At 48.0% G+C, this 20,794-nt stretch overlaps 1 protein-coding gene across 2 annotated transcripts in view; it reads right to left on the reverse strand.

Annotated features, from left to right (window-relative positions):
- The window catches only part of DELE1 (DAP3 binding cell death enhancer 1), an 87,067-nt gene that overhangs the window by 16,277 nt on the left and 49,996 nt on the right, over positions 1–20,794 (reverse strand). For both annotated transcript variants that reach the window (XM_086931349.1, XM_086931350.1), the window contains exons 7-11: positions 12,799–12,892; positions 5,989–6,134; positions 5,175–5,333; positions 4,981–5,073; positions 3,394–3,553 (exon numbers count right to left, since the gene is read on the reverse strand). In XM_086931349.1, coding sequence (XP_086787475.1) covers positions 3,394–3,553; positions 4,981–5,073; positions 5,175–5,333; positions 5,989–6,134; positions 12,799–12,892 — 652 coding nt within the window. The remainder of the gene's footprint in view (positions 1–3,393; positions 3,554–4,980; positions 5,074–5,174; positions 5,334–5,988; positions 6,135–12,798; positions 12,893–20,794) is intronic.

The following is a 20,794-nucleotide window of genomic DNA, read 5'->3' on the forward strand; positions in this document are numbered from 1 at the left end:
AAGACCTCCAAGAAGAACTGCCGCACCCTCGAGAAAGCCTGGCGCCACGACCAGACCACGGACAACATGACGGCACTCAAGCACGCCACCCGCAAACACCACCAGCTGATCCGCACCATCAAGAAGACAGCATTCAAAGAACGACTGGACAACAGCGCCCACAACAGCAAGGAACTCTTCAGCATCGTCAAAGAGTTCTCCAACCCCAGCGCCGGAAACAACATCACTCCCTCGCAAGACCTCTGCGACTCACTCTCCTCGTTCTTCCACCGCAAGATCGCCGACATACACAACAGCTTCGGCGCACCAACCACATACCCAACCACCGAACCAACGCCCCCCACCACGACCCTCTGCGCCTGGACCCCGATCAGCACCGAGGGCACCACCCGCACAATGAAAAACATCCACTCCGGATCACCAACCGACCCCTGCCCACACCACGTCTTCAACAAGGCCGACTCCATCATCGCACCCCAACTCCGGGACATCAACACCCCCTCCTTTAACACCGCCACCTTCCCGGAGACCTGGAAGCACGCAGAGCTCAGCGCCCTCCTGAAGAAACCAACAGCGGACCCCACGACCTCAAGAACTACCGCCCCACCTCGCTCCTCCCTTTTCCTGCCAAAGTCATCGAAAAGACCGTCAACAGACAGCTTGCCGCCTTCCTCGAGACGAACGGATCCCTCAACCCTTCGCAGTCTGGCTTCCGAGTCAACCACAGCACCGAGAGCGCCCTCATCGCAGCCACTGACATCAGATCCCTGCTCGACAACGGGGAACAGCGGCCCTCATCCTCCTGGACCTGTCTGCCACCGCACCATAGAACAGCGCCTCAGCAACATCGGAATCCGAGAGAAGGCACTGGAGTGGAACATCTTGTTCCTCGCCGGAACAACCCAGAGAGTCCGCCTCCCCCCGTTCAGATCCGAGGCCATCTGCGGCGTACCACAAGTGTCATTACTCAGCCCAACCGTCTTCAACGTCTACATGAGCCCTCTCGCAGCCATCGCACGCAAACACAACTTCAACATCATCTCCTACGCCGACGACACCCAGCTGATCCTCTCCCTTACCAACGACACCGCCAGAACCAGCCTACACGAAGGGATGAAAGAAGTCGCCGAATGGATGAAGAACAGCCGCCTGAAACTGAACTCAGACAAGACGGAAGTCCTCATCCTCGGATCATCGCCCTTCGCCTGGGACGACTCCTGGTGGCCCTCTGCCCTGGGCACCACCCCCAAACCAACGGACCATGCACGCAACCTGGGCTTCATCCTGGACTCCTCCCTCTCGATGACCAGACAAGTCAACGCCGTCTCGTCATCATGCTTCAACACCCTGCGCATGCTCGTTAAGATCTTCCGATGGATCCCCACCGAAACCAGGAAGACCCAGGCACTCTTCACCAGCCGACTGGACTACGGAAACACCCTCTACGCCGGAACCACAGCCAAACTTCAGAAAAGACTCCAGCGCATCCAGAACGCCTCAGCACGACTCGTCCTGGACATCCCCCAACACAGCCACATCTCCGGCCATCTGAGAGACCTGCACTGGCTCCCCGTCAGCAAGAGGATCACGTTCAGGCTCCTCACCCACGCACACAAGGCACTCCACGACCTGGGCCCCAAGTACCTCAACAACCGCCTGACCTTCTACGCACCCACCCGCCAGCTACGACCGACCAGCCTCGCCCTCACCGCCGTACCACGCATCCGCAAAGCCACCGCCGGGGGAAGATCCTTCTCCTACCTGGCAGCCAAGACATGGAACTCCCTCCAAATCCACCTCCGGATCATCTCTCCTTCAGGAAGCTCCTTAAGACCTGGCTCTTCGAGCAGTAGCGGACCCCTCCCCCCCCCAGCGCCTTGAGACCCTCCCGGGTGAGTAGTGCGCTATACAAATGCCCATGATTGATTGGGTCAGGGATATCTGGCACATCTTGTGGGTTTGGATATTCCCAGTCTGGTACATCACTACGGTATGGAAAGGGCACATCTAGGTCTCCCCTATCCCCTACGTTATACTCATCTTCATTCTGAGGAGGAATCTGTGGCGGTGAAGATTGAGGTGGAGAATTTTGTGGTGATTGAGCAGGTGAACTTTGAGGTGAAATGTTAAAAGGAATAGAAGGTGAAAGAGGAGGGTGCATATGTGATGTGGCATCGTCCTTGTTCTTGACAGGCACTGGAGTTGAAGGTGATGTATCTATCTTCCTCTTTCTATGTGGCATAGCGGAAACCGGTCCTGTTTTTGGATCTATGTATATCCTTATTTGCAAAGGATCATGGCGAAAAAGCTCTTCTTGAGAAATCGCTTTCGGCGCCGATTTCTTTGGCTCCGGGCCTGGTTTCTGCTTGTGTTTAGCCTTAGGAGTTGTTGTATAGTCGTTCGGCACCAAAGGTATTGTTTTCGGAGTTGATGCCTGGTTCGAGGGCTTGAAGGCATCAGAAGCAGGCTCTGTAGCACCTAGGAAAATATCAACTGCTCTCAACTGGGGAGCTAAAGTGCAGTGGAGCACACTGGAATTAATCCTGACTAGTCGGGGCAGATAACGTCTAGTAGCAGTGGAGCTAACCTGTTTGCTATTAATTAAGCTATAATCTTATTACACCCATTTATCATAGAGTGGTCTATAGGAATCACACCTTTAATGGGGTTTATTGGTTTTAATATAGTGACATGTATGGCCTCCCAAAGGGAGAGCGACAATCTACTAGTGTGTAGGGCTTCTTCATATACTGCGATCAAATGTGGCTCATACTCATATATAGATTAATATTTTCAATACCTCCCTAAGCATACATGCTGAGGTCACCAACCATTGCTAGGTTACTAACACCTCAAAGGAGGTGGTAACCCAATTACAAATGGGAACAGATCCCAAAGTAACTACTTCCTCTTTGTGAATGGTGACTCATTGGAACCACTTCTTACTCCTAGACAAAAAAATTGTAACTTTTCATTAACTTTTTTTTTTTAAAAAAAGGGATCCAGTTTTCTTTTAAAGAAAACAGGCTGCATTTAAAATAAAAAAACTATTGCTTTTAAAAAAAAAGTAATCAGACATGGTGGTCGGTTGACCTATAAAGGCCATCGCCGTTTCTGTATATCACTAGGTATTTATACGTCTGTTTCTAGTTGCTACTGAATTTGGAAATAAAAGGGTGCAATACAGAGCGTCTTTTGAAACAAACATAAAAGTGACATACACCGATCACTCACTATGGTTAAATGCCAAAGATGAGATTAGGTCTGAACTCCTGGCTCCATGGCCAACAATGTATCTCTTCCCAGCCTCATGGCATTTGTGTAACAGAGCCCTGGCACTCCACGCCTCTGCTTGTTTCCAAAGAAGACTGCCAGTGAGTGGAGGTGACATACCTTCCATCTGTTTCTGATGAATGCTGCTCAGCCTCTCTTGTGCAGCCCGATGTCCTTCCAATACTGCTTTCTCATAATGCTTAATAGCTTCAGGCAAATTCAAATCCACTCCAAATCCACTCTCGTAGCACACACCCAAGTGGAACCTGCTCTGGGCATCCTAAAAAACAGAAACATGCGTCTGAATTTACATTCTTTTGTTCCATGCCTGACCAAAGCCTGGATCTCAGCTCCCAGACCTGTGCCTGCTCTACCAGGAATGTTTACACTGGATCCAGTGCTGAGCCTCTTCTGTGTGTGAGGGAAGTGAGAACTGTACTGGGGAAAGGGGTTGGGGGTAGAGAGGAGGGTGTAGCATGGGGAAGGGGCAAGGAGAGGACAGGAGGAAGTTTGTGACAGTCGTATGGACTGAAGTGAGATCTAGAGTAGTTTCCAGTAGGTGACATTAGTTCAAGCACAAACAAGGAAATGATGGACGGAGCGCTGAAACTTTTCAGACACTCACCCCTAGTCACAGATCTGGGTTGAATCCATCATCGTTCTTTAGCTCACTTCGCCACCCCAGTTCAGATACAGCTATATGCACATCAGTCTTGACCCTGAGCCTTATGGGAACAGTCCAGCCCAAACCTCCAAGCCATGTCTTCACTGGACCGGAAACAAGCATACTGGGTTCGGTTTCGGGCTAACAACCCTCATCAGCCAGGTTAGTTTGAATCCAGTGGCAAAGTGAGCAAGGGACCCACGTCTGGGCATACCCTGCCAAATAAGGGCAAACAAAGCAAACACAAGGAGATGATGGACGGAGCATTGAAACTTTTCATATAGTCACCCCAGTCACAGATCTGGGTTGAATCCACCATTGTTCTTTAGCTCACTTCGCCTCCCCAGTTCAGACACAGCTATATGCAAATCAGTCTTTACCCTGTGCCTCATGGGAACAGTCCAGCACCGAACCGCCAAGTTATCATCTCCTTGTGTTTGATTAGTTCAAGCACCCCATCACTTTGTTTCTCTCTCTCTCTCTCTCTCTCTTACGTGGCCCATCCAGGCCATCAGTGAAAGAGAAACAGGAGATGATCATAAAACACAAACTCTTCTCTAATGCAGTCAGAATCATCTGGGAGTCGGAGTGCATAGATGAATTTCTTATGGAAGAGTGAAATGCACTATGCTAAGCAAAGACAAAGCATGAGTAGCATTTTCACAAACCTACAATTAACAAAGAAATGTCAGCGTGGGTAAAGCAGGGTACCAAGAAGGAAATCTCTGTTGCTATAGGTAAAAAGATACAGTGTGACCGCGGCATTTTGTTGCTCCTGCCGTTTTTCAAATAACCTTAGTGACCTGGGAGTACCTTGTTGGACATATGATAATGCACAATCCTCCCACAGTTTACTGCAATGTTTCTGACATTTCTATATGCTTTGCGTCTCAGTACTATTGCAAGTGGGCATCAGACAGCATGTTACCATCATATAAAACACCCAGAGAAACAAATCAAGGGTAACTGATAGTTACCATTTAATACATTAGCAACTTTCACCAGCGATATAAAACACACCAACACAACAAGAAAGCAATTACCCCACTCTCAGCTGCTTTTCGCAGGTACTGAACAGCTTTCCGAGGATCCATGTGGGAAACCTTGGTGTAAAACACTCCTAGGTAAGCTTGTGCCTGGAATGCAAGCAGAAAAAACAGGAATATCAAAGACTGAAAACAAATAACGCGGAAACCACTAGTGCAAAAACAATATATATTTTCTGTGAGCAGTTTACCTCCTTCAGCCCGGCTTCAGCTGCTTGCTCCAGCATCTTGAGGGCTTGCTGACGCTCTTCAGCCTCCACGTCGACCTTGTGGTGTAACAGATATCTGGCATAACGATACTGTGCCATGCGATGACCGTTAATTGCTGCAAGGTGGTAATATACTGCGGCCTACAGGTGAAATAAAAATATAAGTGTTCCAACGTTATATTCCAACCCACCACACCTCCTGCCCCACCCCACAAACAGAAAGGTACACCAATGGAAGGCTTGATATGAGCAGAGAAAGATGTAACTGAAGAAGGGGGTGACTGTACACAGTCTGACCAAGGAAAGGGCAACACAAGAGAACACTGAAAAAACAAACAGGTGAAAAGAACTGCAAACAGTGCTAGGCAAGTTTAGGCAGGGATATCAAAGCATGATGGAGCAGAGTAAGGGCACCTGCAAGAAGGGCTAGAACTGGAGGACCGATGATGAAAGCAAGTCTTGAGGAGAGGAAAAGACTGGAAACAAGGCGGGTGCAAGAGAAACGGGAGACTGCAAATAAGGAAGAAGTACGGAAGGTGGCGATGACAAAAAGTGCGGACCCACAGATTGATCAGTGGAACAGAACAAGGTGCAACAGCAGATATGGCTTAAGCAGAAAAGGGCGAAATGGCAACATCTGGAGCAGAGACCGGTACAACGACAATCCGATGAAGCGGAGAACGGAATAAGGAAAGGAAGTAAGTAAGGTCACAACTGAAAAAAGGTAGAAAATCTCCAAAACATGGTTAGGGAACAGAAGAACATGGTTAGGGAACAGAAGGACTGAAAAAGGTACCTTCTCCAAGTCTTTGCGCACTCCATACCCGTGCTCATAGCACACCCCTGCGTTGTACTGTGCCTTGCTGTAGCCCCGACTGGCTGCGGCTTGGAAGCAGGTAACAGCGGTGCTATAATCCCCATTTTCCCGGACACTGCTGATACCTGCAAATATATTGAGGGACTGAAAACAAAGGCAACTAAGATCTAAATATCATTACCATAGTGACAATTCCCTTCCTCCTGGTGAGAGATGGTAGCTCAGGAGAGACAGCATAAGAGTTAGAGAGCAGAGAAATAAGAACAAGCATTTACAATGCAATGGTCTCGGCATTCTTAAAGTTAGAGCTATTGGCATTGCTCATGACATTTTTATTTATGTTTTTGTTTTGAAAACAAATAAATGGCATTGCAATAGCAGGGCAGGAGAGCAAGCACAACGAACGAGGGGGCAGGACAGCAAGCACAACCAACTAGGGGGCAGGAGATCAAGTACAAGCAACGATGGGCCAGGACAGCAAGCACAAGCAACGAGGGGGGCAGGAGAGCAAGCACAACCAACGAGGGGGGCAGGTGAGCAGGCACAACCAACAGGGGGGGGGGGGCAGGAGAGCAAGCAAGCACAACCAACAGGGGCAGGAGAGCAAGCACAACAAACGAGGCGGGGGCAGGAGAGCAAGCACAACCAGCGATGGGGGTGGGGGCAGGAGAGCAAGCACAACCAACAAGGGGGGGGGGGGGGTGGAGAGGAAGCACAAACAACGAGGGGGGGCAGGAGATCAATCAATCAATGTATTTGTATAGCGCGCTACTCACCCGGAGGGTCTCAAGGCGCTTGGGGTAGGGGGATCCGCTACTGCTCGAACAGCCAGGTCTTGAGTTGCTTCCTGAAGGCGAGGTGGTCTTGGGTCAGGCGGAGGTGGGTGGGGAGGGAGTTCCACGTCTTGGCGGCCAGGTAGGAGAAGGATCTTCCTCCCATTGTGGCTCTTCGAATGCGGGGGACGGCCGCGAGGGCGTGGGTGGTCGATCGGAGCTGGCGGGTGGGAGTGTAGAAGTTCTGGCGGTCATTGAGGTATCTTGGGCCCTGGTTGTGGAGAGCTTTGTGTGCGTGGGCGAGGAGTCGGAACGTGATTCTCTTGCTGACGGGGAGCCAGTGCAGGTTTCTCAGGTGTCCGGTGATGTGGTTGTGTCGGGGGATGTCCAGGATGAGTCGTGCTGAGGCGTTTTGAATGCGCTGGAGCCTTTTCTGGAGTTTTGCAGTGGTTCCGGCGTAGAAGGAGTTGCAGTAGTCCAGTCGGCTGGTGACGAGGGCCTGAGTGACCGTCTTCCTGGTTTTGGTGGGGATCCACCGGAAGATCTTACGTAGCATGCGTAGGATGTTGAAGCATGACGAGGAGACGGCGTTGACTTGTCTGGTCATGGAGAGGGAGGAGTCCAGGATGAAGCCCAGGTTGCGAGAGTGGTCTGTAGGTTTGGGTGCGCTGCCCAGGGCAGGGGGCCACCAGGAGTCATCCCAGGCAGAGGGCGTAGATCCCAGGATGAGGACTTCAATCTTATCTGAGTTCAGTTTCAGGCGGCTGTTCATCATCCACTCGGCTACGTCTTTCATCCCTTCGTGTAGGTTGGTTCTCGCGGTGGCGGGGTCGTTGGTGAGGGAGAGGATCAGCTGGGTGTCGTCAGCGTAGGAGATGATGTTGAGGTTGTGTTGGCGTGCGATGGCTGCGAGGGGGCTCATGTAGATGTTGAACAGCGTGGGGCTGAGTGATGATCCTTGTGGCACGCCGCAGATGACATCGGTGGCTTCCGATCTGAACGGGGGAGGTGGACTCTCTGTGTCCTTCCAGTGAGGAAGGAGATGATCCATTCCAGTGCCTTCTCCTGGATTCCGATGTTGTGGAGGCGCTGCACTAGGGTGCAGTGGCAGACCGCGTCGCAGAGAGGTCCAGGAGGATGAGGGCCGCTGTTTCCCCGTTGTCGAGCAGGATTCGGATGTCGTCGGTGGCTGCGATGAGGGCGGTCTCGGTACTGTGGTTGGCCCGGAAGCCGGACTGCGAGTGGTCGAGGGATCCATTCGTCTCGAGGAAGGCGGCCAGCTGTCTGTTGACGGTCTTCTCGATGACTTTGGCAGGAAACGGGAGGAGCGAGATGGGGCGGTAGTTTATGAGGTCGGTGGGGTCTGCTGATGGTTTCTTCAGTAGGGCGCTGAGTTCGGCGTGCTTCCAGCCCTCAGGGAAGGTTGCAGTGTCGAAGGAGGCGTTGAGGATGTCCCGTAGGTGGGGTGCGATGACGGAGTCGGCCTTGTTGAAGATGTGGTGGGGGCAGGGGTCGGTTGGTGATCCGGAGTGGATGGAGTTGATCCTGCGGATGGTGTCTTCGGTGTTGATCGGGGTCCAGGCGCGGAGGGTGGTGGTGGGGGGCGTTGGTGTGGTCGTAGGATGCGTCGGTTGTGTGCTGAAGCGGTTGTGTATGTCTGCGATCTTGCTGTGGAAGAACGAGGCGAGCGAGTTGCAGAGGTCTTGCGATGGGGTGATGTCGTTGTTTCCGGCGCTGGGATTGGAGAGCTCTTTGACGATGTTGAAGAGTTCCTTGCTGTTGTGGGCGTTGTTGTCCAGTCGTTCCTTGAATGCGGTTTTCTTGGTGGCGTGGATCAGTTGGTGGTTTTTTCGAGTGGCGAGCTTGAGGGTGGTCATGTTGTCTGGTGTCGGGTCTCTGCGCCAGGTTTTCTCGAGGGCTCAGCAGTTCTTCTTGGAGTTCTTGAGTTCATCGGTGAACCAGGATGCTTTCTTGCTGCCAGGTCTGCTGGGAGGGGTCTTCAGTGGGGAGAGGTCGTCTGCGCAGTTGCTGATCCACCTCGTGAGATTGTTGGCGGCTTGGTTTGGGTTCGCTGAGCCGGCGGGAGGGTTCTGGCTCAGCGATGCGGCGAGCTTGTCGGCTGTGATCTTGTTCCAGCTTTTGCGGGGGACCTGTTGCTGGTGGTGGTGGTGGAGCGTGGTCCTTCTGAAGCTGAAGTGGACGCAGCTGTGGTCCGTCCAGTGGAGTCCGGTGGCGTGGCTGAAGGAGATGTCCTTGCTGGAGGAGAAGACGGGGTCAAGCGTGTGGCCGGCGTAGTGGGTGGGGGTGGTCACCAGTTGCTTGAGTCCGAGGTTGGCCAGCAGGGTGGTGGTGTTGCGGTCGTTGTTGTTCTCCAGGTGGAAGTTGAGGTCCCAGAGAAGGATGTAGTCAGCGGAGGGGAGGGCGTGTGGGCTGATGAAGTCGGCGAGGTCTTCGCTGAATTGTGTGCGTGGTCCCGGGGGTCTGTAGATGAGGGTGCCTCTGAGTGTGGTCTTGGGGTCGGTGTGGATCTGGAAGTGCAGGTGTTCGGCGGCTGTGAGGGTGCCGTCGGAGTCGGTCGTGATGCGGATGGTGTTCTTGTGGACGATGGCGATGCCTCCTCCAGTCTGATTGACGCAATCTCTTCGGGTGATCTTGTATCCGTCCGGGATGGCGATGGCGAAGTCTGGCGCTGAGGAGGCGTTCATCCAGGTTTCCGTGAGGAAGGCGACGTTTGGAACTGTGGTGTCGAGCAGGTTCCAGAGTTCCACGGCGTGTCTGTGGACGGAGCGAGTGTTGAGCAGGATGCACTTCAGGTGGTTGCTGATGGTGCTCGGCTTGGCGGGTGCAGGTCCGGATGCAGGAGAAGTTGCAGGAATGGCAGCTGAAGGGTCCGTGGGTGCGTCTCGGGGTGGCTCGGTAGCATACGGGGATCCGGCCGGTGTTGAGTGCGATTAGGGAAGCGGCGTCGTAGGTCCGGCGGGTGGGAAGGCATCTGCGGGGGCCAGGGGGTCTGGCGCTGGGCGCAGTCCAGGCGCGGACGGGCTTGCCTTTGGCACGCCTTCGGCGCACAATCGGCACGCCCGCTGCACGTGAACGCTGCGCGTACGCGTGCACTCTGCCATAAATGGCCAAGTGGGAGGGAGGAGCAGCTGGGAGGCGGGAGCGGGGCGGCGAATGGGAAGGGACTCAGAGAGGGAAGGGGGCGGGGCCACAGGAGCAGCGGCGGGGAGCGGGGAGATGGCGGTAAACGCGGCGGGGGCACAACAAGAGGGAAAACAGAGAAAAATGAAACTACATTTAACAGAGGACAGGGGCTGGGCACAATATGGGCAACGGAGGAAAATACAACAAGTCAACAGGGGAAAAACAACGCTGCGCTACAGAGGCAAATACCACCCCAGTGGTCAGGACCAGGAGCACAGCTGCGGGCAGCGGCGGCACTCGGCGGGATCGAGGGCAGCCTGGGCTCACTCACTGAGAGTGTGCGCGGTGCGTGGTGTGACCGGCCCAGAGGAGATCAAGCACAACCAACAGGGGGTGGGGGGGCAGGACAGCAAGCAGGAGAGCCAGCACAACCAGCGAGGGGGGGGGGGGCAGGAGAGCAAGCACAACCAACGAGAGGGGCAGGAGAGCAAGCACAACCCACCAGGGGGTCAGGAGAGCAAGCACAAGCAAGGAGGGGGCAGGACAGCAAGCACGAGGTGGCAGGAGAGCAAGAGCAACCAACCAGGGGGGGGCAGGAGAGCAAGCACAGCCAACGAGGGGGGGCAGGAGAGTAAGCACAACCAACGAGGGGGGGCAGGAGAGCAAGCACAACCAACGAGGGGGGGGCAGGAGAGCAAGCTTAACCAACGATCGGGGGCAGGAGAGCAAGCGCATCCAACGAGGGGGGGGCAGGAGAGCAAGCACAACCAACGAGGGGGGAGGGGGGCAGGAGAGCAAGCACAACTAACGAGGGGGGCAGGAGAGCAAGCATAAGCAACGAGGGGGCAAGACAGCTAGCACAAGCAACGAGAGGACAGGACAGCAAGCACGAGGTGGCAGGAGAGCAAGCACAACCAACGAGGGGGGGCAGGAGAGCAAGCACAACCTACGAGGGGGGGGCAGGAGAGCAAGCACAACCAGCGAGGGGGGGCAGGAGAGCAAGCACAACCAGCGAGGGCGGCGGGAGAGCAAGCACAAGCAACAAGGGGGCAAGACAGCAAGCACAAGCAACGAGGGGGCAGGACAGCAAGCACAAGGTGGCAGGAGAGCAAGCACAACCAACGAGGGGGGCAGGAGAGCAAGCACAGCCAACGAGGGGGGCAGGAGAGCAAGCGCAGCCAACAAGGGGGGGGCAAGAGAGCAAGCACAACCAACAAGGGGGGGGGGCAGGAGAGCAAGCACAACCAGCGAGGGGGGGGCAGGAGAGCAAGCACAACCAGCGAGGGGGGGGGGGGCAGGAGAGCAAGCACAACCAAGGGGGGGGGGGGGGCAGGCCAAACTCCCTCCCTCAGAGGTGAAACCGCTAACAGAATTGTGGGAATAGTTCAGGCAAAATTCAGCGCGAATATGTCAAATGTGGGTGGGTTTAATGCTGGTAACAGTATGTGAGGGGCGTGGCCCGAAATCAGTTGCTCTTGACACCTGATTTCAGAGTTGTTGCCGGAAGTGACGCGAGGCGGAGAAACATGGATTATGTACAAGAACTGCAGGGGGAAAGGGAAACCCGCAGATCGGTAAGAATGGTCGGAGGACAGTGAGGATTACAGAGGCGGGTGCAGGATATTACAGATGTGAGGGACAATGAGGGAAATTAGGAGGGGTAGAGGAAAGCAGAGATTGGAGGGCAAATGTGGCGCAAAGAGGCAGAGAAAGACTCACAAAAATATCACCTGCGCAATAGGCCACCCCAACCGGTCAATGCTTAACTAGTGCACGCAGACGGTACATATCAATGGCATTCATCAAATGCTCTTTCTGTTTTAACATTGCTCAATATTTATATTCGGTAGTCGCTGTTATCATATCTGGTTTATGACCACGAGAGAGTGGGTTGTGGCGATGCCCTGTCGCTGATACCCTGCTTCAGCTTGCTACCAACTGCTTGTCCTTTTGTTGGCTCTTGGCCTTCAAGTGCTGAGTATGCCCCGCTGGTCCCCCTACGCCCACAGTTTCACCTTGGCACGTTCAGCAAGCACAACAAACGAGGGGGCAGGGGAGCAAGTACAGCGAGGGGGAAGGGGAGCAAGTACAGTGAGGGGGCAGGGGAGCAAGCACAGCGAGGGGGGGCTGGAAAGCAAGCACAACGAGGGGGCAGACGCACAATGAGGGGACAGAAGCAAGAACGAGGGCACAATCAGGGAAGATAGGCAAGAAAAGCGAGCACTCACCGGAGGACTCGGCAGCTTGTTGACTTCTTCCGGCGGCGGTCGGGCAGAAATGGCGTCAGAAAAGCGCCGCCATTTTCGCATTCGGGGGCGTGGTTTTTGCTGTTGAGTGACGGATGACGTCACGGAGTTAAAAACTGCAAAAAACACGCCCCCGAATCCGAAAAAGACGGGGAGTGACGCCCCTCTCCTCCAATGGCTGGCCTCCGTTTAGGAAGCCAGCCAATGGAGAAGACTTGCGTTGGAGGGCGCTGGACTTAGGAATAGTGTGAATTACTATTCCATCTCCAGTTTACGTACAGTAGGGAAGGTGTTGGAATAGTAATTCACACTATTTCTTAGTCTAGAGCGCCCTCCAGTGCAAGTAATGACTTGTGTTGTTAAAACCACGTTACGCGTTGTAATGGTTGCGTGGAAAAGGATGTTTCCCGTGTGAATTAGCAAGTAAGAATACTAGCCCATCAGTTCGCCCACCTGGGGCTTTGTACAGCTCTAACAGATGATTTTCAGGATATCCACTGCAATTATTATGTAATTTTTTATGCCAAGGACACCTCTTCTCGCCCTCCTCCTCCCCAATGAAGATCTTCCTCAAAACGTCTAGAAAGACAATTCAAGGGTCAGCCACCCCCTTGATTAAAACTTACCAATGATGTTGAGGACTACGGAGGTGCTGTTCAGGGAGGTCTCCTGAAGCTGGGAAGCAGCATCCTCTAGTGACACTCCAAGCCTGCTCTCTCCCTGCGAAAAGAGAAAAAATCCCTAGCTAACTTTATAGAGCGATTGCTCAGGGAGATTCAAACGCGCTCCAAGTTTCCACAGTCTCTTTAGCATTTACACACACTCAAATAATTCTCCTGGTGCTTAAACTTATGGGGGCCTAGTTACAAACTTCATTTTGCAGTATGTAACATAGTATTACATTAATACTACTAACACATTACGAAAAGTTATTCACAAACTTACAGACAGAGCCTTCTGCTTAAAGATGGAGACCTCTCCTATCTTTTCAGTGTGTAGATCTCTGCATACAAAGGTATGCGAATTAGTAGTAACTGTGTCAATTTGTAGTAAATGTGGGAGGAACAAAGGCTAGTGACTCAAATGGGGAATATTTACTCTTAAATGTGAGGTATTTTTGAAAAAATTTAAGGAGGGGTTTAGGGAAGGACATGTTAATACAAATACACACCCACAAAAGAGTAAGAGCACTGCTATTCAAACCTACACTTCTAAAGTGAACAACCCCTAAACGTCTCAAACAGGTGTGACAGTATTCCAACTTGCCTTGGAGTCAGTCAAGCACCACATACGGTCACTCACAGGTACTGTAAACCACTTTCAAAGGACAAATATTTGACAGGGAAAAGAAAGAACCCTCCATAGAAAATAATGTTAAAATAATTATATGGACTTTTATTAAAATATGTACTTTATATATATTTTTATGTTACAACATTGTATATAAATATTATAGAAGTATTTTAAAAGTTAGTAATAAACTTTAAAAAAATAGATGTTTAATATAAAAGAAAAATTACAAATAAGTTCAATTAGACAAATGCTAACAGAATGTATGTACTACATATTAAATGGAATACAAATGTTAGTGATGTGGATTTGTTTACATGAGTGTTCAAAAATTATTTTTATAAAATACACTGACATTTAAATGAAGCATTTAGTACAAAAATAATTTGATGTGTTAATTTGCTTTAACATTTTATTTGATTAATTCTAGGTTGAAGATAAATATTTAAAATTAATTTACATGTACCTTACATAAAAATATTTGTTAGAATTTTAAAAGCATATAAACTTTTTTGTACACTTTCCCATAGGAAAAGATCAGACACAGTGGCGGTGAATCTGCAGGCAGATTTCCATTTCTATAATGTCTTGTGTAAAAAACAAAAACAAAAAATCAAAGAAAATAAGAATCCAAGTTTTAATGAAAGGTATTACCCAAAACACCATAGTTTCAAGATGCCCAAATGCCCCTCAGTTTCACATTGCAAACACACCCATTTGGCTAGTAATTCCCATGTGTCTCACAGTTATGCTTGTCGTCCATTTTGTCCAAGTTGTGGACTTAATTGAATTTGAAAGTTTTTATTGAGCGTACGATTACCAGGCGGTTTCTTGGCGCTAGGGGGCAGGCCACAAAAAAGGAAGAAGGAAGGAAGCTAGGGTGAGAAAGCCTGTGAAAACAGGAAAGTTTTGAGCAGTCTTTGGAACTCCAGATAAGTCACTGTTGACCTGATGGTAAGAGGAAGGGAGTTCCAGAAGGCGGGGGCAAGGACTGAGAACTTCACGCCCCCGATTTGATCTTCCTAAACCGGGGGACCGATAGGAGAAATAGGGAAGAGGAGCGCAATTGTCTGCTGGGAATATAAGCCTTGACCTTGGAGTTGATGAAGGCTGGAGCCGTCCCAGCAAGAGCCTGGAAAGTCATGCATCCCATCTTAAAGAGGGCACGTTCTCTAATGGGGAGCCAGTGAAGGGATCTAAGGAGTGGGGTGACATGATGTGATTTAGGGAGACCATAGGCTAAACGGGCGGCTTGATTTTGGATAAGTTGAAGACGCCGGAGGGGGTAAGCGGGGATCCCATTATACAAAATGTTGCCATAGTCCAAACGTGAGAGGACCATGGCCATAAGAATAAGTTTAAGAGCTGAAAAGGAAAAAAAACGTGAAATCTTTCAAATAGTGCGTAGGGCAAAGAAACAAGAGGAGACCACCGTGCCGATCTGGGAATGTAAAGTGAGGTGTTGATGGAGTGTAATCCCTAGTGTTTTAACGGAGGGGGAAGGTGAAGGGGGAGGACCAAGGGACAGGGTCCAGAAAGCAAGGGACCAAGGGCTGGAGCTGCCACCTGTGAGAACCAGCTTGGTTTTTATCAGGGTTGAGTTTAAGGTGGTTAAAGTTCATCCAATCCCTGATAAAAGTCATGACAGATTGGAAATTGTGAATGGAGTGGGGGGAATCCGAGAGATTAAAGATGAGCTGGAGGTCATCGGCGTAGTTGAACACTGTGACCTCCATCGACTGTAAAGCAAAAATAAGAGGAAAAATATATAAATTAAACAAGAGAGGGGAGAGAGAAGAGCCCTGCGGAACGCCACACTGCACCTTGTGTAAGGGGGCAGAAAAGTCGGCCAAGTGGACGGCTTGTATTCGGTCCTTCAATAAGGAGGTGATCCAAGCCAATCGAGGAGAACAAGGGCCTGAGAAGAGTTGACATCCATCCCCTTTCTAAGCGTGTCCAGGACGGAGACGACCAATTTTTCGGTGGAATGTAGCGGGCGAAACCCCACCTGGCACGGTGCAAGGCAGCCACTGTCCTCAATAAAAGAACTGAGGACTTTAGTGGCATGGCGCTCTAGGACTTTGAATTTCAACAGCTTGTCCCATCTGGGAGACGTCCCCTAGTCACGGCTCTTTCGCCCCGAAGGGGTATTCCAATTGATAATGAGTTCCAATTAATCACAACGTTATTTGATTCACATTCGTTTATTTTTTATTTTCGAGAATTCCTTCATTCTCATAAATGTATCTCATTTTCAAATCCAAACGAATTATGTTCAATCACATCCTTATAGCATATCCATCCTCCAATGCATTTCGGCTGCTAATGAGCCTTCATCAGGGATATATGTCTACAATCAAAAGAGTATAATACATGAGGTAACAAACTATTCGTCCCACATTTTGTAAATTGACCAAAGGAGAAAAATAAGATCGTGAAAAGGTCAACGCCCCCAGAAATAGATTTTGAGATAAACTAAACATAACTAACCAAAAGTAAGTCAAATCACCCGTGGCATTTTAAAAAAAACAGTAAATGAATGAATTCATACAAATCGAATATATTCACATATTCCTATACTATAAATAACCGTTAGGTGGCATGGAGTATAATGGCAACTTAGAATGTCATCAAATTAACGTATTTTAACTACGCGCTCGTCATATGCCCATGTGGTAACTTAAGAAAGTTGATTACGCGCTATGGCTGTTGCCACACGACTTTGAGAAACCATAAAGCAATTTAAAGTAGCGTACACAATTAAAATGGAACAGAATATTCCTACAATCCTAGTGTTAAGTTCCTGATCATAAACTTACATAAGTAAGAAGCAATGAAGCTTCGAGTGTCCGCTCGATATACTGCTCGCGTCTAAAGTCAGTCGGCGTTTCTACTCACGATAAGATGTTACCCATAAACATAAAGAGAGGACTAACATTCTAACTAAAAGAATGAGTGCCATATTGGAACGATGTTTAAAGCCTAAGAAAACGTTCCCAGTATAGGAATAAGTTAAAACAAACAACAGATATATCATCAAAGCAACCATGAATCGTAATCATATTAAAATAAAAGTGAAACATTGCAATAGAAAACAGTCTGATCATGGTCAATCAATGGCAGGCATAGCAAGTACTTTGTCAATAAAGTTAATTGAGAGTTCTGACTCTATAAGTAACAACTAAATTCGACCCCGTCATTCATCCCATTGGGCTTTAAAGTGTCTAATTTATAAATCCAAAGGTTTTCACGTTTCAAAAGTAGTTTGTTATTATCAACTCCTTCTTGTTTTAAAACTATCTCTAAAATCAAAAACCTCAATTGACTGATATTATGTGCAGCTTCCTGAAAATGGATAGCAACTGTGGATTTTGTGGATTTATTGCGAATGTTTGATTTGTGCTTTTTCAAGCGAACCTTCATTTTGCGCTCTGTTTTACCCACATATCCTTGTCCACAGGGACATTTCAGAAGATAAATAATGTTAGAACTGTCGCAGGTAGCAGTGACTCTCAACTTGATGTTATATCCTTTGCTTGGATGTGTCGTAATGTTTCCTTTTATTATACAGTTGCAGTGACTGCAGTTATAGCAGGGCAATGTTCCTCTGAAATTCTGAATTTCACTAGATTTCTTAGCCTTAATTAAACTTCCTAAATTAGGAGCTCGTTGGTAGGCAAAAACACTCTCAAGAAATAAATGACCGCAAAATTAGAAAGCTACGTAGGGATACAATGGATTACAAACTCGGGGAGGTGTACACCTGGCAGAGGTGTATGCCCGCCGCCGACAGCAGAAACCCTACACACTTTCGAAACCTGAAAACTTTTGGGAACGTTTTCTTAGGCTTTAAACATCGTTCCAATATGGCACTCATTCTTTTAGTTAGAATGTTAGTCCTATCTTTATGTTTATGGGTAACATCTTATCGTGAGTAGAAACGCCGACTGACTTTAGACCCGAGTAGTATATCGAGCGGACACTCGAAGCTTCATTGCTTCTTACTTATGTAAGTTTACGATCAGGAACTTAACACTAGGATTGTAGGAACATTCTGTTCCATTTATATTGTGTACGCTACTTTAAATTGCTTTATGGTTTCTCAAAGTCGTGTGGCAACAGCCATAGCGCGTAATCAACTTTCTTAAGTTACCACATGGGCATATGATGAGCGCGTAATTAAAATACTTTAATTTGATGACATTCTAAGTTGCCATTGTACTCCATGCCACCTAACGGTTATTTATAGTATAGAAATATGTGAATATATTCGATTTGTATGAATTCATTCATTTACTGTTTTTTTAAAATGCCACGGGTGATTTGACTTACTTTTGGTTAGTTATGTTTAGTTTATCTCGAAATCTATTTCTGGGGGCGTTGGCCTTTTTACTATCTTATTTTTCTCCTTTGGTAAATTTATAAAATGTGGGACGAATAGTTTCTGTTACCTCATGTATTATACTTAGGCTTTCCTGTTTTCAGTTTCTATTTTTCGAAAATTCTGGTGAGGTTTTTTCAGTGTTTTCAAGTGATTTCAATACCTTAAAAAACAGTGGTTACACATTTTCGCACCATTAAAAACTTCAGAAACAGTGTTTTTCCAGTGTCTATGGAACGTTTTGCTATTATTATTGCTTAATTTCTGCACTGGTAGCGCATGGTATATAGACAGTGTACATACAGTGTACACCATACAATACTTCTTCAGTGAGTCTTTGGTCATGTGTGCTCGCTCTTTCCTTCCCATGTAAACTTCGGTGAAAAGGCCCTCTGAACATTGGCACTTGAGATGGGCAATGCCAAAACAGCCAGTACACAATTTGTTAACTCTGGACACTGACATAACTTTCCATGCCAATACTGGTTCACTTGAAGATTGCGTTTCTCAGGGCAGGTTCTGCAACATTTGCACTGATTTGGGCGCTTATGCCCTCAGAGTTATTGAAGCTGTCAAAAATGAAGCAGCACTTATGAAACTATGGAGGAAATTCCCCTTTACGGAAGGGATCTAGAACAGAGTACCACAGTGAGGTTTCATGGACTTCAAATGCCATTGGTGGTAAAGGGACATTTCTATGCATCATTGCAAGCCATTTCTCATGTATTGTAAAATAAAAGTTCATAAATTGCTCTTCACCATTGCTTTGCTTACCGAGTGGCAAGCACTCTAACATGGAACATGTTGCAGTACCAAAGTCACTAAATGTGTCTCCCACCCTACTCTCAAGGAGATGTTTCACATCTACACCAATTATGCTGAGCACCTGTCAGACAAGGGTGTTTTCAGACTCTAGTTTGTTTTAATATTTTATTATGTCCACTACAGCTGTTATGTTTTCCCGTAAAAATCGAAGAATGCAGTAGTGTACTTCTTTTATATCACTATCAATGTGTGACCAAAGATCCTCACATTTATTGCCTAAGGCATCATCACTCAGCAATACGTCTGTAAACGGTTGCCACATGGATAATATAGCATTCATAACCCCTTGGACTGAGAATCATCAGCTAAGGGACACAATTGGGATGACTCTTTCTTTGATGCCACACAAAGCACAAAATGAAAAATATTTGCATTTTACTTCCTGTGCATAAGAAAACAGTGCACCAGAATGGACTAAAAAGTCAATAGCATTCCTCATTAACTCCAAAGATTGTACAAACAAGCAAACAAGTGGCAAGGATCTCTTACAATGAAGCACTTCAGCTCAGGTATCAATTTTGACAGGTCATCACTCAGCTTTTATATATACTTAGCTGAATCACTGCAAATACAAACAATATCCCTCCAATCTTGGTTGAACTTGGAAAGAACCTTTTTTTGCAGAGCATTTCAAGTGACACTGCGTTCCATGTTTTCCAAAAGTCTGGTATCATGTTTTAACCACTTTTCCTGATGCTTAGTGATAGCGCTCTTTTCACATATACTTGTCACTATACCTTGCATTGAATGTTTAAAGCCTGAGGTGTTGGCAATTCGCCTACTAGCAATACTGACTCAATAGAAACTGGGGGCTGATGTATTAAGGGGTTTTACCCATTCTCTGTGGGTAAATGTGATGACACATATTAGGAAAGATTTTTATGAAACCAGACATTTTACCTATCAGTGAAAGAATCAAAAGCAGCAAAAATGTCAAATATTATTTTGATATTTCCTGATTCTCTACAGTTTATAAAATAATTAAACAAGAGCTGAAACATGCTACTAAACCCTGCATCTTTAGAACAAAGACCACAAAACTGAAAAAAACAAAAAGGAAGAAGAAACAATATTTTAGTGGCATCCCTAAACAACAATACTCAAGCAGAATAATGTTAGCCCAGACTTTCTTACTGCTAGCTTGTATAAAAAGTTACATTGTATTGGCACCTTCAGGAAGAAAACAAATGACTCTTTCACTGTCTTTTTCCTTTCTTTGAATGGCATTTTGTTTGTGGTTGTGAAGGTGTTTTTTCAGTGTTTATATGTTTTCACTGGTGAGGGCTATTTCTCTTTTGGTGGGGTTTTATCAGTTATTATAGGTTTAAACCTAAAACCGGACAGCCTAATTATACTCTTTTGATTGTAGACATATATCCCTGATGAAGGCTCATTAGCAGCCGAAATGCATTGAAGGATGGATATGCTATAAGGATTTGATTGAACATAATTCGTTTGGATTTGAAAATGAGATACATTTAAGAGAATGAAGGAATTCTTGAAAATAAGAAAAAATAAACAAATGTGAATCAAATAACGTTGTGATTAATTGGAACTCATTATCAATTGGAATACCCCTTCGGGGGGAAAGAGCTGCGACTAGGGGACGTCTCCCAGATGGGACACGCTGTTGAATTTTGATTTGGACGCACTCCAGCACAGAGGGTGCACCCTAGAGCACGCTGGAATTGAATATTTAGAGAAAACAGAGTGTGCAAGTGGGACAATTATTCGATTTTGGCTCTAGGACTTTGCCCAGGAAAGGGAGGAGGGAGATGGGACGATAGCTGGTAAGAGACGTGGGGTCAGCGCCAGCCTTCTTCAGAATGGGGATAATGGTGGCAAATTTATGGGAGGGAGGGACCACACCTTGTTTGAGGGAGTCATTACGAAATGTAAGAGGAGGGAGGGGGCACACCGAGAAGATCTCTCTCAAAATATGAGCCGGACAAATGTCGGCGGGGGATCCTGACTTCACTCGAGGGAGCAGAGACAAAAAGATTTCCCTCGTCAAAGGGGCAATATGGTCTAACTGGGAATTGTTGGAAGGCGGGTAGGGGTTCAAGAATACAGGGGAGGGGGAGGATATGTTGGCCTTAATGGCCGCAATTTTATCAATAAAAAAA

This window comes from Lissotriton vulgaris, chromosome 7, assembly GCF_964263255.1.
Source record: "Lissotriton vulgaris chromosome 7, aLisVul1.2, whole genome shotgun sequence".
Classification (NCBI taxonomy): Eukaryota; Metazoa; Chordata; class Amphibia; order Caudata; family Salamandridae; genus Lissotriton; species Lissotriton vulgaris.